The sequence below is a fragment of the Pezoporus occidentalis genome, unplaced genomic scaffold (genome assembly GCF_034315485.1).
Source record: "Pezoporus occidentalis ecotype Australia unplaced genomic scaffold, CSIRO_AGI_Poc_V1 ctg172, whole genome shotgun sequence".
NCBI classification, from domain to species: domain Eukaryota; kingdom Metazoa; phylum Chordata; class Aves; order Psittaciformes; family Psittacidae; genus Pezoporus; species Pezoporus occidentalis.
The window spans coordinates 30,458-50,997 of NW_026913554.1; the positions used below are offsets into that span (position 1 = coordinate 30,458).

The 20,540-nt window shown below is 41.6% G+C and overlaps 3 protein-coding genes across 3 annotated transcripts in view; 2 read left to right on the top strand and 1 right to left on the bottom strand.

The window, feature by feature from the left end:
- The first annotated feature begins 14,023 nt into the window (after nt 1-14,023).
- On the top strand, nt 14,024-14,953 carry LOC134161315 (histone H1.10). Its single transcript, XM_062614005.1, has one exon. The coding sequence runs from the start codon at nt 14,064-14,066 to the stop codon at nt 14,727-14,729; it is 666 nt and encodes a 221-aa protein (XP_062469989.1). The 5' UTR covers nt 14,024-14,063; the 3' UTR covers nt 14,730-14,953.
- A 1,041-nt stretch (nt 14,954-15,994) lies between these two features.
- LOC134161321 (histone H2B 1/2/3/4/6-like) lies at nt 15,995-16,430 on the bottom strand. The gene has a single exon (XM_062614012.1). It carries the CDS (start codon nt 16,418-16,420, stop codon nt 16,040-16,042), a length of 381 nt encoding a protein of 126 aa, XP_062469996.1. The 5' UTR covers nt 16,421-16,430; the 3' UTR covers nt 15,995-16,039.
- A 307-nt stretch (nt 16,431-16,737) lies between these two features.
- The window catches only part of LOC134161319 (histone H2A.J), a 49,948-nt gene continuing 46,145 nt past the window's right edge, over nt 16,738-20,540 (top strand). Inside the window, exon 1 of the mRNA XM_062614010.1 lies at nt 16,738-17,250. Within this exon, the coding sequence (XP_062469994.1) occupies nt 16,748-17,137 (390 nt within the window). The 5' untranslated portion in view covers nt 16,738-16,747 and the 3' untranslated portion in view covers nt 17,138-17,250. The remainder of the gene's footprint in view (nt 17,251-20,540) is intronic.

Sequence of the window (20,540 nt, forward strand, 5' to 3'; positions counted from 1 at the left end):
TACACCCACTTAAGAGCTGAAAACCACACGCAGGAACAGCCCGCCGGCGCCGCTCTCTTATACTCTGAGATCCGACCTCGTTGGGGACTGTGGAGAGCAGGGGCGTGGCTCCCGTCTTTTTTTTTTTTTTTGTTTATGTCACAGCTCGTGATTGGAGTATCGAATGCTGTTACTCGTTATTACACTACCTCCCCCGGTACGAAAAATCCCAACGACGTGCATGTCCGTAACTATTGGAAAGCTTTTCCCCCCTTCTTGGATTTGTATAAACCAATTTCTCTACATACATGTGTATCTTGTTTTCTTGTATCGACTGATTTTTTTTTTGAATTACTGCAGTTTCTGATTATTTTCACGCTGTTTATTAACCTTTTTTTTCTTTATTTGTATTCCAAGTTCTATAATCTTTTCTTCTGAAGTTTTAATGTTTTGATATCTCCTACTGGATTTAGGAAATATTCCACAGTATCTGTGCTGTCAGGTTTTTTAATATATTTAGTTTGTATTTTGCTTTCTACTTCTCATTTCTTCAATGAGAATTTTGATACTCTTTTCCAACTTTTACACAAGCACTTTTGAGTCTCTAAGCACATATTAACCAGAAGGCGGAATAGAGTATTTTTTTTATATCATTACTTTTATATTAGGTTGTAACTTTTACTAATTTTGCTCATTTTGGAGTTATTGCTGTGGGTATTTTTGTTTATTTGATTTTACAAAATTTCCTTTATCATCACTACAGATTTAAATTACTGTTACCTTAATTACTAAGAAAATCAGCTTTCTTTTGTACCGCAGATCAAGCTTTTTGGTCTTTATCTGGGTCTAAATCTATACTGGAAACATTAGATTCTGAATTAGTATTTAAGAAAGTAAGGAGCAATCTTTGTAAAAGATCATCACAAATGTCACAGAATAAGAACATCCTGAGCTGGAACAGCTACTAGACTAAGATATAAAGAATAGTTTCATTTTATGGGGATGTGGGGGAGGAGATCTAAGTGTAACAACAGCAAAGGATTCTACAGGTGTATTGCTAACAAAAGACAGACTAGGGATAATGCGGACCCTCTCCAGAAGGAAATGAGAGATCCCTGGATTTGGAGAAGGCTGAGTTTCTTTGCCTTGGTCTTCACTAGCAAGTTCTCTTACCATGCACTCAAGTCTTGGAAGGCAGATGCAGGGACTGTGAGAATGAAGACCTTAGACCCACTGTAGGGCAGAATCAGGTTCAAGATCATCTTAAGAACCTGAACGTGCATGAGACCATGGGACCCATCCATATGCGGGTCCTGAAGGAGCTGACAAATGAAGCTGCTAAACCACTGTCCATCATATTTGAAAAACTCATGGCAGTCAGGTGAAGTTCCTGACTACTGTAAAAAGGGAAATATAACCCTCATCATCCAGAGGGGAAAATGGAAGACCCAGGGAACTGCAGACCAGTAGGTCTCACCTCTGTGCCTGGCAAAATCTTGGATCAGATTCTCCTGGAAGGCATGCTAAGGCACATGGAAAACAACAAGGTCATTGGTGACAGCCAGCATGACTTCACTAAGTGGAAATCCTGCCCAACCAATTTAGTGACCTTCTATGATGGGACTGCAGAACTGATGGATAGGGGCAGAGCAGTTGATGTTGTCTACCCGGACTCGTGCAAAGCGTTCAACACTGTCCTACATGACATCCTTGTCTCTGAACTGGAGAGACATCAATTTGATGGATGGACCACTCGGTGGATAAAGAATTGGCTGGATGTCTGCATGCAAAGAGTTGTGGCCAATGGCTCAATGTCCAATTGGAGACCGATAATGAGTGGTGTCCCTCAGTGGTCAGTTGTTGGGACTGATCCTGATTAACGTCTTTGTCAGTGACGTGGACAGTGGGGTTGAGTGCACCTTCAGCAAGTTTGCCGATGACACCAAGCTGTCTGGTTCGGTGGATACGCTGGAGGGAACAGGTGCCATCCAGAGGGACCTTGACACACTTGGGAGGTGGCCAATGCAAACCTCATGAAGTTCAACAATGTGCAGACGCTGGGCATGAACATTCCTGACTGTGCAAGGTCCTACACTTGGGTCAGGGCAATCCCAAGCAAACCTACAGGTTGGGCAGAGAAGGACTTGTGAGTGTTGGTGAATGAGAAACTGAACATGAGCCAGCTTCAGTGTATGCTCGCAGCCCAGAAACCACCCATGTGCTGGGCTGCATCAAAGGGAGTGTGACCAGCAGGTCAGAGGAGGTGATCCTGCCCCTCTACTCTGCTCTTGTGAGACCCCACTTGGAGTACTGTGTGCAGTCCTCGTGTCCTCAGTGTAAGAAGGACATGGAACTGTTGGAGCAAGTCCAGAAGAGGCCACAAGGATGACCAGGGGCTTGACCTCCACCTATATGAAGACAGCTGAGTGGAGACCTCACAGCATCCTTCCAATATCTGATGGGGTCCTACAAGGATGTTGAGACTCTTCATCAGGGGCTGTAGCAATAAGGCAAGAGGCGATGGGTACAAACTTAAACAGGCAAAGTTCAGGTCAAATATAAGGAAGAAGTTCTTTACTATATGGGTGGTGAGGCACTGGCACAGGTTGTGCAATGAAGTTGTGAATGCTCCATCATTGGCAGTATTCAAGGCCAGTTTGGACAGAGCCTTGGGCGACATGATCTAGTGTGAGACATCCCTGCCCATGGCAGGGTAGCTGGAACTAGATGACATTAAGGTCCTTTCCAACCCTAACTTAACAGTTCTGTGATTTCAGGATTCTGTGATAATTTCATTTTCTTCTTTTCTTTTTTGGTATGAAATGAAAACACAATTACTACATACTCCTTTAAACTGCCATATTAGTGTATATAATTTGTAATTTATCTTTCTTGTGCTACTAAACCAGGAAGAAGTAGCTTCCTTAGTCATTTAATAGTGGTGGAATTACACCACATCAAAAAACCAAAGGAGTGTTTTGCTTTCTATGGTCCTATTAAAAGCTTAAAAGAGGAGTTCATTGTTCTGACATCTCAAATACTGTTTCTAACAATGGCCATAGATGTTTTCATAGTAAATATCAAAACCATGTCTTTTTGAGTGTCTATTTTATTTTATTTTATTTTATTTTATTTTTTTCATGGCTTGGTTTTGAGGTTTGATTTGGATTTTTTTTTGGAAGATAACAAATATCATTTAGATGAAAATTTTTTCTCACTAAGTAATCTGCATCACTTCAGAAAACAAGTATATTAGGAAACATAGCAATGATTTCTGCTTTTCCCCTCTTACGTTGCTCAACCAGCAGACGCATTCACAGCTTTTACCTGTAGCAATTGTGCTTCCCGCTGCAGACATGAAGAGGAATGCATAGATATAATGAAGAGTCTCATCAGATTTGATGTAGTCCTAGGCATACCTTCTTTCTCTTCTTGGGAGGAGTGAACAGGTAAGCAAATATAATATTTGAGCTTAAAAAAATATGTCACTTTTGCTACAGTTCTTATTTATACAGAACTGAAAGATCACAAAACAGTAGAAAAACTCAAACCTTTGCTGTTGTACCTAGACTAAAGATGTATTACAAATAGTTTTGGGTTTTGTGTTTTTGTTTTTTGGTTATTTTTTTTCATTTAGTGTGTGTGGTGTTTTGTTGTTGTTGGTTTGGTTTGGTTTGTTTCTTTTAAATTGTGACTTTCCTTTCTTTACTTACTAGTCCCTTACTAGAGGCAGAAAAGCAAATTTCAATACCCCTCTGTTTCTGCTCCCCAACCCCTACCCATGCTTACTAGTGACAATGCTAAAACAAAAGCACTTAATTTTTTTTTCACTGAGCACATATGCAGACTAAGGACAGACTCACATCATGATGAAATCAAGAAAGATTTAATTTTGCAAGATAGAGGCAAAATACTATGCCTCTAATGTACTGAGAAATCTTGCTGTCTATCCCCATGATTTTTACAGTCAATTTTTTGGTTTTTATTTGTTAAGTTTTTAGCTGCCTAGTTTATATTCCAGTTTTGCATTCTGTAAGTAACAAATGTGGTGTTTTTCACATATGTTTAAGGTCTAGGACAATAGGATAGTACTTCTGAAGGGCACTGTATCTGTACCAATAACTTCAAGGTGAGTAATTAGAATATGCACTTATTTATTTAATACTGACTTAAAAGACATCATACATGCTAAAAGAACTTCAGACTTCAAGTTTTAGGTCAATATTTGGCAAAAATTTATTGTCAGAAATTACATTGTAAGAATATTCATAAATAAATTTCTGGAAATCTATTTGCATATTTTCAAAGTAGTAGTTTTGAATATTGTATGAGTATTGGATAGGTTTTCATACTCCCCGTGCTTTCCACTCACTGGCAGCTGGTGCTTCACTCCATATTCAAAACATTCTGTCACTTTGAAAGGCAGAATGGAATTGCAATCTGTCCTTTGTGAATGAGGCAGGTTGTACAGAGCCCTGCTTTGTACTGCCACCATGCTCCTGTGATCTACCACCCTGAAAACAATGGATCTCATCTGGACTATCTGTGGGAAAGAAACAAATTGCTCCCTTGTACTGAAAACCTGTGCACTTTTGACAGATCAGCACGCCAATATAGTGGAGGCCAGCTCAGAGGAGAAGGCAAAAAGACAATGAGTTTGAGGAATAATGTACTATAAAGAAAGCTTCATTTATCTCAACACCAGGAAGACTGGAGGATTACCATGTTTTTAGATAAGACACTGCACCAATGAATCATAAGGTTCCCTCAGACAACTAGTAATGTTTTTCCTGAGCAAGTCAGACCACCATAAGGATGGGAAAAGCCTGGAGGCAGTGCCTGTGTAAGTCAGCCCAACATAAAGTATACAAACTGGACAAGAAATAAAACAAAGTTTGAAAAAAGCAATGGTCTTGAGGTGGTAACCAATATATCCCTTCCCAGCAACTGGGGAGGCCCAGCATTGAAACAATGAGCATATAGAGACCAGTAATAAGAATCGTGTATATGCTGTGATTCAACTGTATATTGCAAATGCTCTATTATGCTTATGATGTGATTTCAGCACATTGCTGAATCACTCCACTAAATCGAAATCCCATGTCATGCTCAATAAGGAAATTTGTTCTTAAACATTAAACTCCTTATGCATAATATATAAAAGAATCTGGTTGGAGAGTATTCAGTGGAGATGTAGTCAACTGGGACCTGTCTTTACACATAGGTAAGACTGCACACTGCACAGTATTTAAATTCTTTGCAACACTTGAGGCTTTTAAATCTATCCCAGTGGTTCTTGTTCTTTGTATCCCCATGCTTATATACCCCACCTTCAGTACAGCATGTAAGCCACACTATGAAGCTGTGCTTACTGAAATCAAGCAGCCCACATAATTTTGCCAAGAAATTTTTGAAGCACAGAAAGCTTTTATCTTGAGACTGAGGCCCAAGTCAATATTTGCATGTGTGGATTTGCCATTTGGAAGACATCTCCTGGCAGCAGCATAGTTGAAGTGGTTTATGCTGCTTAAGTGAAACTACTAAACAGTGTCACCTAATGTTTAAATGTTACAGCCATCATGATAGCCCTAATGATAGATACTTTGGTAACTGACTTCATCTCTCCCCTCCCCTCTCCTGGCCAGTTGAGACAGTCAGAGGCTGAGACACCCATTCTCACTTTTTTATTTAAAGGCTCCTCTCAATCAAAGATGCAAAAGATTGGGCTGCAACCATGGTTTGGATTGTTTTCAACCTTCTTGCTGCCAAGTTCATAAACTACACAGGGACTGATAAACTAAGACAAGACCTCTGCCATAGTCCAGCAGCCTGAACTGACCCTTGAGGATGCAGTTTGCATGCACAGAGAGTGGTTTCTCACAGATCTTCCAGAAGTCATCTTGCTTCCCTTGCACCATGCCAGCTGTGGGGAAGGGCAAGTGCGTGTTGTCTGAGTCACTGCCATGTTGCTCTGTAAACCAGCAGGAGCTGAATGCCATTTCCTCATGGAAAACAACATCACAGGATTAGTCTCAAACAGCAGATTGCAGGAAGGGACACTGCAGACGCACTTCCGAAGGAATGTTGTACTTGGCAGGCACTGACACCCAAGCACTCACATGGCCCTGCCACCAGTTATACCTACTCCTCACAGGGCCAGATGTTTCAGGGTTCCTTTCAAATCAATAGTGTTTGTGGTAGAATTGCAGAAATACATTTTCTGAGGTGTTTCTCTCACACAACAATGTGCCAGCTGTCCGGACTGTTTGTGCCCAGCCTAGCGTGACTGGAGTAGGGAGAGTGATGTGCCTCATTCTGCCTTGGAAAGAGAAGGCTTGATGGGCCTCACCCACACCACACCACCCACAAGCTGAAGTCTTGCAGGCTCACTGAATAGCTGGTATAGCTGAATAGGTCTATGAAGAAAGGCTGGAGGAAATCCTAGAGTAAGTTTGGAGTGTTGGGGAGATATATGTGTAATATGCCCAGTTACTCATGTGAAGCTGGTTTAGGACATGGGAGAGAACGGATGGGGCCAATAACCTGCAGCTGGGGGGAAGGGATGCCCTTCTGCCCATGTTGTTTTCCTTCCAGGGCTCTGGACTTCTCTAAAGAAGACACAAAAGGACTTCACCAAGAAGCGTTTCCCAGAATCTGGGTAGCCTGTGGAGCTCAGAGCTTTGTAGCACACCATGAAAATCTACTTCTGCATTCAGGTAAGGGACAGCAAAAAGCAAACCAGCTACTCAACAACCACAGCTGACACTTGACTGCTGCTTTTAAATCCTTATTCTGCTTTTTAAACTGGCACTTAAAGCAGCACAGATCACCTGATACATTGACTATTGATTCAGATAGAAAGAGGTATCATGAAAACATCGTGAGTGCAATGTTCCTTGCACAGCTGAGACTGATCAGCTCCTCTCTTTTCCTTAGATCCTGCAGAGCTGCACTGGGCAGGAACTTTTGCTGTTGAACTCTGCCAGCTTTTATAGAGTTCTAAGTACTTAACAGCAGCTGAAATACTGACCTTGTCCAAACAGTCTCTCTGGAGCATAGTTTTCCAAGTAATGAATCTACTGTGGGCATCCCTGTAGGAATGTATTGAATTTTGTCTTGAGTTGTGTTTCTGGAGGAAGCCAAGTCTGGAAAATGATGACGTGCATTGTGCTTGCAGACACTACTGCTGTGCTTTGTCTTTGTTACAGTAATACTTGGCTGGAAAACAAAATACTTTGGTTGGAAACCCCAACTGCTTACAGGGTTTTATTTATACTTACAGTTTATTTAAGTCTCTTTAATTGAATGCCTTACTTTTGACACTGTCTACCCTTCCTAAACTTACAAAAAGTAGGGTACTCTCTTATCATTCATGTCATTCCAGAAAACATCAAGTATTATCAAGTATTCATCCCTGGGCTATTCTTCACTGATTGCCCACAGTCACTAAGTTGTTAACTATGGCCCTTTGACCCTATACTACAATTTTCAGACATTTAACAGCCTGTTGATCCTGCCTGTACTTCCTCAGGTCCCAAATGAGAATTCCATGAGAGGTAGTTTCACAAGTATTCCTAAATTGCATACAACACTCCTCCCTTGTCCACATCTATACTCTCTTATCTATAGTTCTGTGATAATTACCAGTACCTAAACATGCCAATGTTTTTTCCTTGCACTCCACCCATCAGCAAGAGTCAACTATATCCATTTTATATCTGGTAGTTACTCAGTCTCACTGATTTTTGGAGACCTTGCAATCTTCCCAAGTAACCTTTTCTATTCCATATTAGAAATTATTTCCTTACTGTTAATCTGCTGAAGCAAAGAACATTAGTTCCTGTATTTCCTACAATGTATACCACAGAAAGATGACTTCCTTCCTTCCTTTTCATGTTTTAAGTGTTTGTGAAAAAAACTGAGGTTATAAGTCTGTGAGTCAGGGAAGTCTAACAATATGTGTCTTTCCGTTAGGGAAGAGTTCCTAGGCCTCTCTGATAAATAATATTGCTCTCTTCTGTGTATTCTGTTAACATTCATTTCTCATTACCTGAAGTTCAGTACTAAAAATTGGGTCTAAAACTCCAAGTGAGACTATACCGTTCCTGGCTACAGAGAAAGACCTTCATTCGTCTTGTAGATGTTGTCACTGTCTCCTTTTCCTAACACCTAGTAACATACTGCTGCTGATTCAATGTCAGTTTACAACTATAATCTGAAGTTCCAGATCTACTCTGGTGCTCATCAACTGCTACTGTCTAATATTCATAAAATTGATATATTTCTTCCCAGGTGAAGTCTCTTACATATTTTTGAAGACAGTTTCTCCAATTTATCAGGCATTTTTCAATACATAAACTGACCTCCGTCATTCTAGAATTCATTTGCTTGTCGGTACATATACCATTTCTATACATGCCCTTGTAGGCTGTAAATCACATCACAAATATGCCTAGGACTGATCCTGTTTCTCTGTTTGAGACAATATTTTAATTTTATAGTTGACAATCATAAACATTTAAATATAATTTTCTACCTTCTCTGTGTGTGTGGAGTTCTAGACCAAGTTTCCCTGATTATTAGTTTCACTTCTAATATTTTTCTAAAAGTAAATAAAATGGAACAGACAGAAAACCTGCACTGTATCGGCCAGATCTAAAGAAACACATCCTCTACTGAAACTCTTTCTGAAGTTAATTTTGGAGCGAGCCAGTTAAACATGGTTTTAATTTCTTCCCTTGCATCCTACAAACCAATGTCTGCTTTGAGTACTGTAGATTCTTGAGTTTATTCATATCTTCCTTGAGTTTGGCAGAGCTGGTAGTTATTACGACTCCTTATCAATGCAGTTCCTTCCCCAGGGTGGAAGGAATGACCTGGCCAATACATAAATCTGTAACCCAGAATGACTTACTTGCTTAGTTCTTGCCCATGTTCTTCAGGTACCCTAACGAAGAGACTGTATGGGCTGGGTGCATAGCTGGGTCTGCAGGTAAGCTTTCAGCATCCTGTTTCCCTTCACTCAGCATGAAGGGCTACAACAACCTTTGATAGCTTAGGAAATGACATCTAATAACATATGCATCCTGAGTACCACTGAAGTGGCAGGACGTAGATTTTCTATGTTGATGGCCTAGTTTTGATTTTCATCTCTGACTGAATCAGTATTTGCAATATGACTCACAAAAAAGAACTGCCATTTGACTGTGTTGTCCACCTGGGAGAATAGACAATACGTAACATTGGTTCAGACACCACATTTCATTTTATTTCCAGGCACCAGGTAGGGTTACCTTTTCAGCCTTTTACATGTAGGTACCTATATTTCTTTGTCTGCCTTCATTTACTGGCTTCCTCTTTTTCTTTAACAGAAAACAGCACAAAGTTGAGTACTCCACATAACAAAGTAGAAAAAAACCTGCTCAACTGAGATTCTTATGTGTAGTACTACACTACTAATAATGATAATTATCAGTCTTAGGGATGGGTGGACAGAAATAAAATTTATTTATAAGAGGATCTCTGATTCAAAGCTTTTTATAAGCTGGAAGTAAGTTTTTGATGCTTTAGGCTGTCCTTTTCTGGACAGACAAGGAGATTTTGAGGCTGATTCATTAGAATGCACAGCCCTTCTTTTTTGCTGGTTAGCAAGCATTTAGCAGTTACAGCAGGCAGGAATGTCACCTCTTCTCACCTTTTGATCACTCCAGAATGTAGGGATGTTTTTTTAAAGTGGAAGTTTTGCTAAGACTCCAACTAGACTTAAGTCCTACAGTCATGGACAACATGTTCACTGAGCCAAATCAGGGGAGTTCAAATTGGTCATGACAAGCCTTGAAACTAAGGACTGTGTGAGAGGTAACAATGTTTTTTTAAGCTACCTTTGTTTAACCACCAAGATTTAAAAAGTGATGCTAGGGCCATTCAGAGCCAATCTGCACACAGGTTTCATAAATTAACCTGGAGAAGTATTATTTGCAAAATAGTACTGAGAGATATGAGCACTGGTGAGACCCATCTGGAGTCAGGTTCTGGCCTCCTTAGTGCAACAGAGATGTAGATACAGCTAGAGTGAAGGGCCACAAAGTTGTTTATGAGACTGGAGCATCTCTCATATGAGGAGATGCTGACAGAGCTGAGACTGTTCAGCCAGAAGAAGAGAAGGCTTAGAGGAGTCTTTTCCATGTGTTCAAATACCTGAATAAAGCAGACAGAACCAGAGTCTGGTTCTGGAAAAGCTGCAGTGTCTCCCTGCTCTAGTTGAACCTTCTTCCAGTGTGGGGGTGGGACCTATTGCATTAAGTGTTAGATTAGAAGGCAATATACTTCTTTTTAGGAGATGTGATTTCCCTAACACTTAAATATGTGTCAGCATATTTTTGGTAGCTTAGCTGAAGTACATATCTTAAAAAGATAGAGGTTTCTTTACTACTGACAGCCTTTTGACATCTTAACTCTTCCATACTATATAAACCTTGCAATTGCTGTATCAGTATTGTCAATATAATTGTAGCATGCCAGCAACTTGACTAATGTCTCTGTATGGTGTTTTTTATTATTAATATTGAGAGTGATTACCTGAATGTCTTCAAAATCATTCTTTGTCAAGAAGATAGCATGCTTCAATTAAAACTTCACAATTTCTCTTCACCATGTTAGTAATAGTTAATGTAATTAAATGAGTGTAGGTCTTCAGCTAAACTTGGCTAATCAGCTTATCTAGATTGTTCTCTTTCTGCAGCCTGAATGTCTAATTTGCCTCTATTTGTCTAATGTCTAAGCTGTTTCTCCTCCACGTGGAGCTTCTGTCTTGATAAGAAAAAAAAAAAAGTCAAATGTTTTCTGTGCTATATAGTTTTAGGAATGACTTCCTAAGTTATATGTGAACTATTTTTGGTTTGAAGATCCTTGCACTGGAAAATACACTGGCATTTTGTAGGGTCGTCTGTAATCTGCACTAGCACCTGTACTGCTAGGCAACGAAGGATGCCAGGGCGCGTTATGTGATGATGAATGGAAATGAGATTCTGTTTTGGGGAGCTAAGGGCTTGTCTTTTAAGGAGGCATAAGAAATTGGTTTGAGGTCCTGAGTAGGAGGTGAACAGAGCCTGCGTTTGGACAGCGTGCTTGAAAAGTAAAAAACCAGGAGAAGTTCCAATCTTTGCAGTTTGATTGAAATTTAGTATAAAAGAAGTCATATTTGAATATTTGTCTCTTCACATGGAAATTGCAAACAATTGCTATTACAAGTTCATGCTCAAAACTTATTTTTCAAGTTACGCTGCTTGGCACAAAGAAAAACTCTCCAAATTTCTCTGAAATGTTGAAAAAACATTCCATACTCTCCTACCGATTTTCTAAGTTATGTGGTGGGAGGCTTGTTTTTCTCTTATCTGTAAAATGCTCAGGGCAATATCAGTGCTATTTGTAAGTTAGATAGTAATTGATCTCTCTAAAAACTGAGAACTGTGAGAACTGTTATTTTGGTCCAATGTAGTGTTTAACAGCTATTTCCAGCAATGCAAAAGTGAGAATTGTTCAAAGCTTCTGACAAGTTTATTTTATCCAGTTAACTAGAAAATTTCATTACTGGGAGCAGGGCATGGAAATAAACCTAGAAATGACTCCTTTTCACACTGACTCATACCACTAAAGAAATGGTTGGTAAGAGCAAGAAAATTTTCATTGCTCAGAAGTAGGCCAGGTATAATGGTCTTTGCTGAAAAGAGCCAGCATAATGGTTGAGGAATAGATACAATAAAGGGTGCTGAAACACAGTTCTGGATGCCAGCTGCCAAATCTTCCAGTGTCTCAAACAACTAGGGAAGAGCAAAGAACTTCAGAAGTGTAGCTCAAAACAGAGAGCAGGGAACTATTTAAACGACATGCAGATTTACATGGATGCATCAAGAACTAAAAGTGGGAGAAGGCCTAAATTCTGCTGCTTGAAATCCCCAGATAATGACCTTTTTCATCAGCCCCAGACAGATGACAAGCTTTCCTTCATCTGTCTTTTGTATCACTTACATTCAAATTCTGCTTTATGGCCATTTCCATTCAAATAACCTGGAAAATGAGCATAATACCTTCATCCTGCCCATGAGCAACTGCATTTTTGCCTCTCAGAAACATATTTCTGTTGATCATTTAATTTACCATCCTGATCTTAAAATTCTATGGCTATTGTGGATTTGGTTTAGTTGCTTATGTAGGTACAGCATCATGTTCTCAAGAAGTGAGGCAGATTTCATAGCCCACTTCAGTACACCCTTCAGTCCCTACGGTGGGGTAGTAGAGAACATATTTTTTCCTTTTCTTTGCTTTTTCCTTCCACTCCTTCTCTGCTTCAAAGTATTTATTAGCTGGTTTGGATGCAGATGTAACAAAATAAAAAGAAATCTAGGAGAGAATATGAAACAGTGGTAGCTCATTGTTTTAACTTTTGTTATTCTAATATATCTTATTTTTATTTGCCATTTTAAACTATCACATTTCAACTAAAAGTCCTTACTATTACATATAACTTAACTTTGTTTTCAACATTTAATATATGAAGGGGAAAAAAACAAAAATGCCAGGGCCTCTTTCAAGATACTATTTGTCTTCTAGAATCTCCAATTTATCCATGCTAGAAGAGACACTCCTCTGCTGAAATAGCCCACTAACATTTTTCATAACAAATTTTTATAAAGTACAATAGGGCAAAATATTAGGTTTGGGCTTAATTTGTTCTTTTCAACAAAGGAAATAAAAACCAAAACCAAAACCAAACCTGGCTTCTTTTTCATTACAAGCCAGTCGAGACTTTTGTTGAAGTCCTTAAAAAAAAATAAGTAATCTTTGTTGTCACTGAGTCTTAAAAATTAAGTGGGATTATAATAATTAAAGCTGATTCTGATTTGTGAGGATTGTCTGAAAAATGTTTCAATATTCTGAAGATTTGGATGAAAACCTAAATTGCTGTTTTTCTTTTCCTTTAAAGAAGAGAATGGCAGGTTTTATAAAATCCCTTGGGAAAAAAAAAAAAAAAGAAAAAAATTCTTATCAAATATTTATAGGTAATATTGAGGTTTAAGCTTTCTGTTCATATAGGCCAGATTTCCACATTATTTCATTTTTTTGGGGGTGAACAGTGGCTTCAGCTGTCTCTATTAATGTTTAAGTAGTTTACGATCATATTAGTGTATATATAGCTGTTTGCTATTTTTCCCCTGCCAGTCTGCTTGTGGCTTCTGTAAGTCTTAAAGAATAATAGTATAGAGAGATGCAAGCAAGAATGCATTAAACTAGCAGTTTATCCGGAATTTATATGCATTAACTAAGCATTGGCAGCTTACTTTTACAAATAGAGACAATTTGTGAAAATACCAAAATCTTGCTATTCACTTACAGAACACCAGAAAAAATGAAGAGCCCTTGCAAGTTCCAGACACTTTTCAACACTACATATATTCCTCTGAAGGTCTCTTATTTTCCCAAAAGAGGAAATTCTGTAGAAATATGGTATCCTTAATAGTTAAAGATATGGTTAAGGGAGCCGAATCTTTATCCATATTCAATGCTCAGCCATGAAATTGTGTTACTTCCTTCTCTTTGAAATCAATTTACGACAAAAATATTGAAGCTGCCCCCTCGGTTTCTGTCCTAATCTGGAGAAAACCCCCTAAAGAATAAGTCTGCAGTACGGGGGAGACTTTTTGTCTACGGGGTTTATTATAATTTAGAAGGAAAAACAAAAGTTTGCCATTCCCGGGGTCTCTCTGGCTTCACAACGCGGGGTTAAACACATATTTTCTCTCTCATCTGGGGTCCCAAGAGCAAGAAATTCCCCGGAATGAAAGTCCACCCTCTTCTTTTCACCGCCCGAAGAAACTGGGGTGATTTCGTAGCACGCAGTTTACAAAAAATATGAATTTATAACTCCAAAGAAACACAGACTCGGCGGACTAAAAGCTCTTCCTGGCTCACAGTTAGGCGGGCTCTGCAAAGCACCAATCACAGATCACCGCTTCGCTATAAATTCAGGCATCGGGGTTACTGTAGCCCAATTACTTTCTTTTGATTAGGAAGAAGTCTCTGCAGCGATGTCGGAGACTGCTCCCGCCGCCGCTCCCGCTGTCGCTGCCCCGGCCGCCAAAGCGGCCGCCAAGAAGCCGAAGAAGGCGGCGGGCGGCTCCAAAGCCCGGAAGCCCGCGGGCCCTAGCGTCACAGAGCTGATCACCAAGGCCGTGTCCGCCTCCAAGGAGCGCAAGGGGCTCTCCCTCGCCGCGCTCAAGAAGGCGCTGGCCGCCGGCGGCTACGATGTGGAGAAGAACAACAGCCGGATCAAATTGGGGCTCAAGAGCCTCGTCGGCAAAGGCACTCTGGTGCAGACCAAGGGCACCGGTGCCTCCGGCTCTTTCCGCCTCAGCAAGAAGCCGGGAGAGGTGAAAGAAAAAGCTCCCAAAAAGAGGACGGCTGCAGCCAAGCCCAAGAAGCCAGCGGCCAAGAAGCCTGCTAGCTCTGCCAAGAAGCCCAAGAAGGCTGCGGCAGTGAAGAAGAGCCCCAAGAAAGTGAAGAAGCCGGCCGCTGCCGCGGCCAAGAAAACAGCCAAGAGCCCCAAAAAGGCGACTAAGGCTGCCAAGCCCAAGAAGGCGGCGACAGCAGCAAAGAGTCCAGCCAAGGCAAAGGCGGTGAAGCCCAAAGCAGCTAAGCCCAGGGCAGCCAAGCCGAAAGCAGCCAAGGCAAAGAAGGCGGCGCCCAAGAAGTGAAGTGCTGAAGTGGAAATACTGAAACCCAACGGCTCTTTTAAGAGCCACCCACTATTGTCCCGAAAAGGGCTGATGCACTCCTTCGCCGAGGTCCGTGCCTGCAGCAGAGGTAACCACGCCACTATCCGTGTGGGACGTTCGTCTGTGGATTGGATGGGACGCTAAACTTCCGGCCGTGGTTACGCTAAGACTTGGAAAAATAAAATTTGTATTTCCTGCGAAAACGCTTTCTAAAGGCTGACTTGTTTTTGAGCACCGCAAGAGGGTTAAAGGGACTGCTTAGGGCGGGTGTTGCTCCGGGTCGTGGAGTTTTGTTTCGGCGATTTTAACCAGCGCGGTTACTAACAGCCTGGGCGCGACGGCCACACCTCTTAGTAGCCGTACCCGGGAACTGTCAGCGCAGCTCTTCCGCTTCCTTCGCAATAGACCTATCCGCTCGGCAGCGCTGTCGTGAATTTCTGCAGGTCTGAATTTCTGCGTGACTTCCCCAACCTGCTTTTCGAGATGGAGACTGCCGGGGAGGAGGCGGGGGGGGGGAGCGTGGGGCGGGGGTGCGAGTAGAGCTATCAGCGGTCCTCTTCTGCACCCTGCTGGCCTAGTGGTTGTGTAGTCGGAGCGGCAGGAGCTCTTCCTGACCGCTGTGCTCAGCCGCTGCGGGCAGGGCGCTTTGCCGGCTGTGCTCCTGCGGCATCGTGGCTCCTCCTGTGTCCGGTTCTGATTGGCTGATGGGAGAATCCGCTTTCGCTTATTGGGTAATTAGGTAATTTAGAAAAGCCCGCGCTGGTTCTGCTCTTGGCGTTATGAGCTAGTTTTCCAAGCGCATCTACCCCGTCTGAAAGGTATCTTCGCATCTCCTAGTCTTCTTTTGTCTTCCGATCTACAAGGCTACTTTCTGTCTTGTCCTGGACCATCTGTCTAGTGACAACTGTGCAAAAATGGCGCATTTTTCTTGTCCTATTTTTGGGGTGCCCGTGCGTTAACTTACCAAGTGCAAGCTATATGAAAATCTTTTTCATTTATGATGGAATGTATAATGCATCACATCCTAAATCACTATACTGATTCATAACACCGCTTATTTACCGGAAAACTTGAAAGTTAGTATTTATGTAATAATTAATTTAACAAGGTTTTACATTAATAATTGCAAGCCATTATGACTGATTTAACAGGGACATTTCAACTTGAGTTTAATATTTTACAACCACGTTTTTACACCCAGGAACCTTGAGACACTGTGCTAAAGCTCTTTTAAGGAGTATGTAGGTGGCTCTTAAAAGAGCCTTTGGATTAAAAATGTCTGAGGCGCTCTACTTGGAGCTAGTGTACTTGGTGACAGCCTTGGTGCCCTCAGAAACTGCATGCTTGGCCAGCTCACCAGGCAGCAGAAGCCGCACGGCCGTCTGGATCTCCCGAGAGGTGATGGTGGAGCGTTTGTTGTAGTGTGCCAGGCGCGAGGCCTCGCCGGCAATGCGCTCGAAGATGTCGTTAACGAAGGAGTTCATGATGCCCATGGCCTTGGAAGAAATACCCGTGTCGGGATGCACCTGCTTCAATACCTTGTACACGTAGATAGAATAACTCTCCTTGCGGCTCTTCTTGCGCTTCTTGTCACCCTTCTTCTGTGTCTTAGTCACGGCCTTCTTGGAACCCTTCTTGGGAGCAGGAGCTGACTTAACCGGCTCCGGCATCTTACTAAAACGTCTAGACGTTGTCAGAGCAAGAAGAAAACTATAAAATGGCGGCAGAACCCTCTACTTATAGGGCCGTTATGCAAACACACGACCTCCAATTCGTTCAATTCGATTGGATCTTCTCGCAAGGGGGCGTATCCTTTTCGCTGATTGGTTAATACATGATCCCTCGTCTCATTGGTTGTCTAAGCTATGGATGTTTCCAGCCAATCAGCAAGCGGTAATTCCTCCCTGGGAAGAGATAAAAAGGGAGAAAGCCGTCGGGTCGGTTTGTTCTGTTTGTTCCTGGGCGGCTTGCGTGTTAGGTCTTTAAGTGATTGGAGAATGTCGGGTCGCGGGAAACAAGGGGGAAAAGTTCGAGCTAAAGCTAAGTCACGGTCCTCGCGGGCTGGCCTGCAGTTCCCCGTGGGCCGCGTCCACCGTCTCCTGCGAAAGGGCAACTACGCGGAACGGGTCGGCGCTGGAGCTCCTGTTTACATGGCGGCTGTATTGGAGTACCTAACGGCTGAGATCTTGGAGCTGGCGGGCAATGCGGCTCGCGACAACAAGAAGACTCGCATCATCCCGCGGCACCTGCAGCTCGCCATCCGCAACGACGAGGAGCTCAACAAGCTGCTGGGCAAGGTGACGATCGCGCAGGGTGGTGTGCTGCCCAACATCCAGGCCGTGCTGCTGCCCAAGAAGACTGAGAGTCATAAGGCTAAAAGCAAGTAAACTGAAAAAATGAAGCTGCTTAGACTTCCTTAAATACACTTTTTTAACTCAAAGGCTCTTTTCAGAGCCACCCACACGGTCAGGAAAGAGTTGCATTGCTTGGTTTATGAAAGGTTGGATGCTGTTTACTTACGCACTGAGGTAATGCCATGTTCTGTGGCAAAGCCTTCAAGTTTCATTCTCTTGATGGGGTGGTATATATGCGTTCCAGCTCTTGATTTTTTTGTACGGAAAGAACACTAATCATGCTTGAATTTTTCTGTTTTTGTTTTGTTTTGTTTTGTAGTAGATTTGTTCTTAATGTTCAATGTGCTCAATTGTCATGATTTTATGGGCTACTTATGGTGTAAAACATGGGGACTGGGGTTGCTAAAAAGCTGGGGGGAGAGTGTAAAAAGCTATGTAGCATGAAAATACTGTTCCAAACCTATATAGCTAGGAAAAATGAAGAAAGGCTTCCTTTGTTGGCCGTTGTTCTTTTAAAGTTGCAAAGCTTCCCTGTGACTTGACTTAGGAATAAAATGAAAAAAGCCTTAAGGGAAATAGCTCATTTTGTTCTAGAACCTAAATTAGATGGACCTGCACTGTAAAGCAATAATGTAGCATCTCTCTATTCAGAGGAAACTTCTTGCAATGCTGGTATATATCCTTTTTTAAGTAGAATTTTCAAATATGCCATTCTTTAATTGTTTTTCTGTGCATAACTATTGTATCAATTAACAGTGGGCAAAAGTATTTGAATTCATCTTTATTGTTGGCTCATGTATCACCCAAGAGCACAGTGTTAAAGCTCTTTAAATGCACTGCTATAAATTATGAGAAAGACTTGTCTAGCTGATTCCTCTTACTAAGGTGCTCCCAGAAACGGCACCTGATGGTCTGCAGCGCACTGCATTGAGGCCAGAATTCCCACCTGTGCAGCACTTCTGCCCTCCTTATCCCCTGTGGTAATAGAGGAAAGAAAATGCCACAAACACAGCAAGACACCCGTGCCTCTCCTCCCCACCCCCAAGCTATAACAGAGAGGTTTTTTTAAGTAGAACTGTGTCATGATCAGAGTGGGACATCATGGATAATTTGTGGAGAGAAACATAGAGGAGAGCTGTCTGGAGCATCACACTATCCTGGTATGGTAATGGTATCTCACCTAAGGATTTGTTTGTGAATAGGTACGCTTAGAGCCATAATGTTTTCATTATGTTGTTTATCCTCATTAGCTGCAGCTACTTGGCACTCCTCTTCTTGAACAATTGCAATTGTATTAAGACTATTTTAACATGCACAAATCTTCTTAATGTCTTTTCCAGAACAGATTCCTTCACCTGTGTTTCAGGTCATAGAATGGTTTGGGTCAGAAGGGAGCTTAAAGCTCATTCAGTTCCATCCCCCTGCCATGATCAGGGACAACTTCCACTAGACCAGGTTGCTCCAAGCCCTGTCCAACCCGGCCTTGAACACTGCCAGGGATGGGGCAGCCATAGCTTCTCTGGGCAACCTGTGCTAGTGCCTCACCACCCTCATAAGTAAAAAACATTTTCCTAATATCTGATTCAAATCTCTCCTCTTTTGGTTTAAAGCAATTCCCCCTTGTCCTGTCACTGCAGGCCTTGGTAAAAAGTCTCTCTCTGTTGTCTCATATTGAAAGGCTGACGTAAGGTTTCCCTAGAGCCTGCTTTTGCCAAGGGTGAACAGCTGTAACTCTCTCAGTCTTTCTTCACAGGCGAGCTCTTCCAGCCCTCTAATAATTTCTGAGGCTCTCCTCTGGACCTCCTCTAACAGGGCCATGTGCTCCTTGTGCTAGGAACCCCAGAGCTGGATGAAGTCCTCCAGGTGAGATCTCATGAGGGAAGAGTAGAAGGTGAGAAGATCCTCCGTTGACCTACTGTCTAGGGTGCTTTTTATGCAGCCCAGGATAAAATGGGCTTTCTGGACCACAATTGTGTATCTCTAGATCAAAGCACTAGAATCCCAGAGAAAGACTGTGGGGTTATCTGTGTCTAGGAATGTGATTTCTCTGTGAAAGAAAACTCCTCTACATGGAAATCAGAATTGGTACTATAGGAGAGGGCTTTACCCTTCTCTGAGTAGTGGGAGTAAGGGAGTGGGAGTGTGGAAGTAAGGCCAGAAGTTCTCCAAATTCTTCTTGTCATCTGACCACAAATATGTCATTTTATTCAGAATATAATTCCAAATATCTCTCATTTGACTATTTACCCTGCTCACCTCAGTAACTGGAGTTTCACCCTCTCTGATACTTAAGTCTACTTCTTAGCATTCTTTTTCTTCTTAGCCAGTTGTGGTTTCACCAGTTGTGAACCTTGTGCTGCCATCTCACTGGTGAAACCTCAAAGGGAAATGTTCTATAAGTCAGATGGATTATATGATAGGAGTGCTGGCAAATCTACTTGCATTAGAGACTTGCAGCTTTCAACAGGTCCTACTAGATGGAGAAATGTAGCAAAGCAAGTTTAAATAAACAAGCTTCATCTCATTTGCATATATAATAAACAGTAATAAAGAGGAAATCCATACCATAAGATGCTTTAGCTATATCACTGGGTTCCCATACACCTTCACAACTTGACAAACTTGTGACACGAAAAAAATTCCGCCCATACACCTTCAAATATTGTGGATCACAGTTACATTTAGGGATCTCAGAAGCATAAAATCGTTTGGGTTGGAAGTGGCCTTAAACATCATCTAGTAACTCAATAATGTCAGTCAATGCATCAAAAGTCTTCTTAATGCGTCGTTTAAAAGACAAAAGGCTTTTCTATCACTTTTCACCTTCACTTTGTTTTCAATGTTTTGAATAATGTACTCTATTAAAAAGAACTAACAAGACTCTAGCTTGCATATTATTATATAACAATTACAGATACGGATTTAAATTGCCATGTAAGCCCCAAGAGAAATAAAAGCAACTTTGCAGTTGTATATAATACACTGATGTCATGATTTATTTACTAATTATGTACTTTCTTGTGCAGTCATGGTTAGATATTGCCTTACTGCAACAATCAAGTGCAATCTCATCATTATAGTTTAATGACGAACTAGGGCAATTGTTCTAATTAAAGTTTATTTGAAAAGCTACAGTATTGCAAAGGTTTCCTTTCTCATTTAACTCATAGTACTATGTGTCCAAACTCATGGGGAAACTGCAGTACTTATAGTCTGGGGATTGGATCCTTAACTTTGATTCAAGTAATAATTGTCTCCAATGAACAGTAAATGCAAATTCATTAGGGATTATACTCAACAGCAAAATTTTCTTCCTGCTTTAACTGTTTTTGTCTAAGAAAACCCCCTGGTCCATGAGAGAATTGACTGTATCACTAACAGAAACACACAGGAAACAGGTCTGTGGCCCCATATAGCAACCTACAGGCAAGGCAGC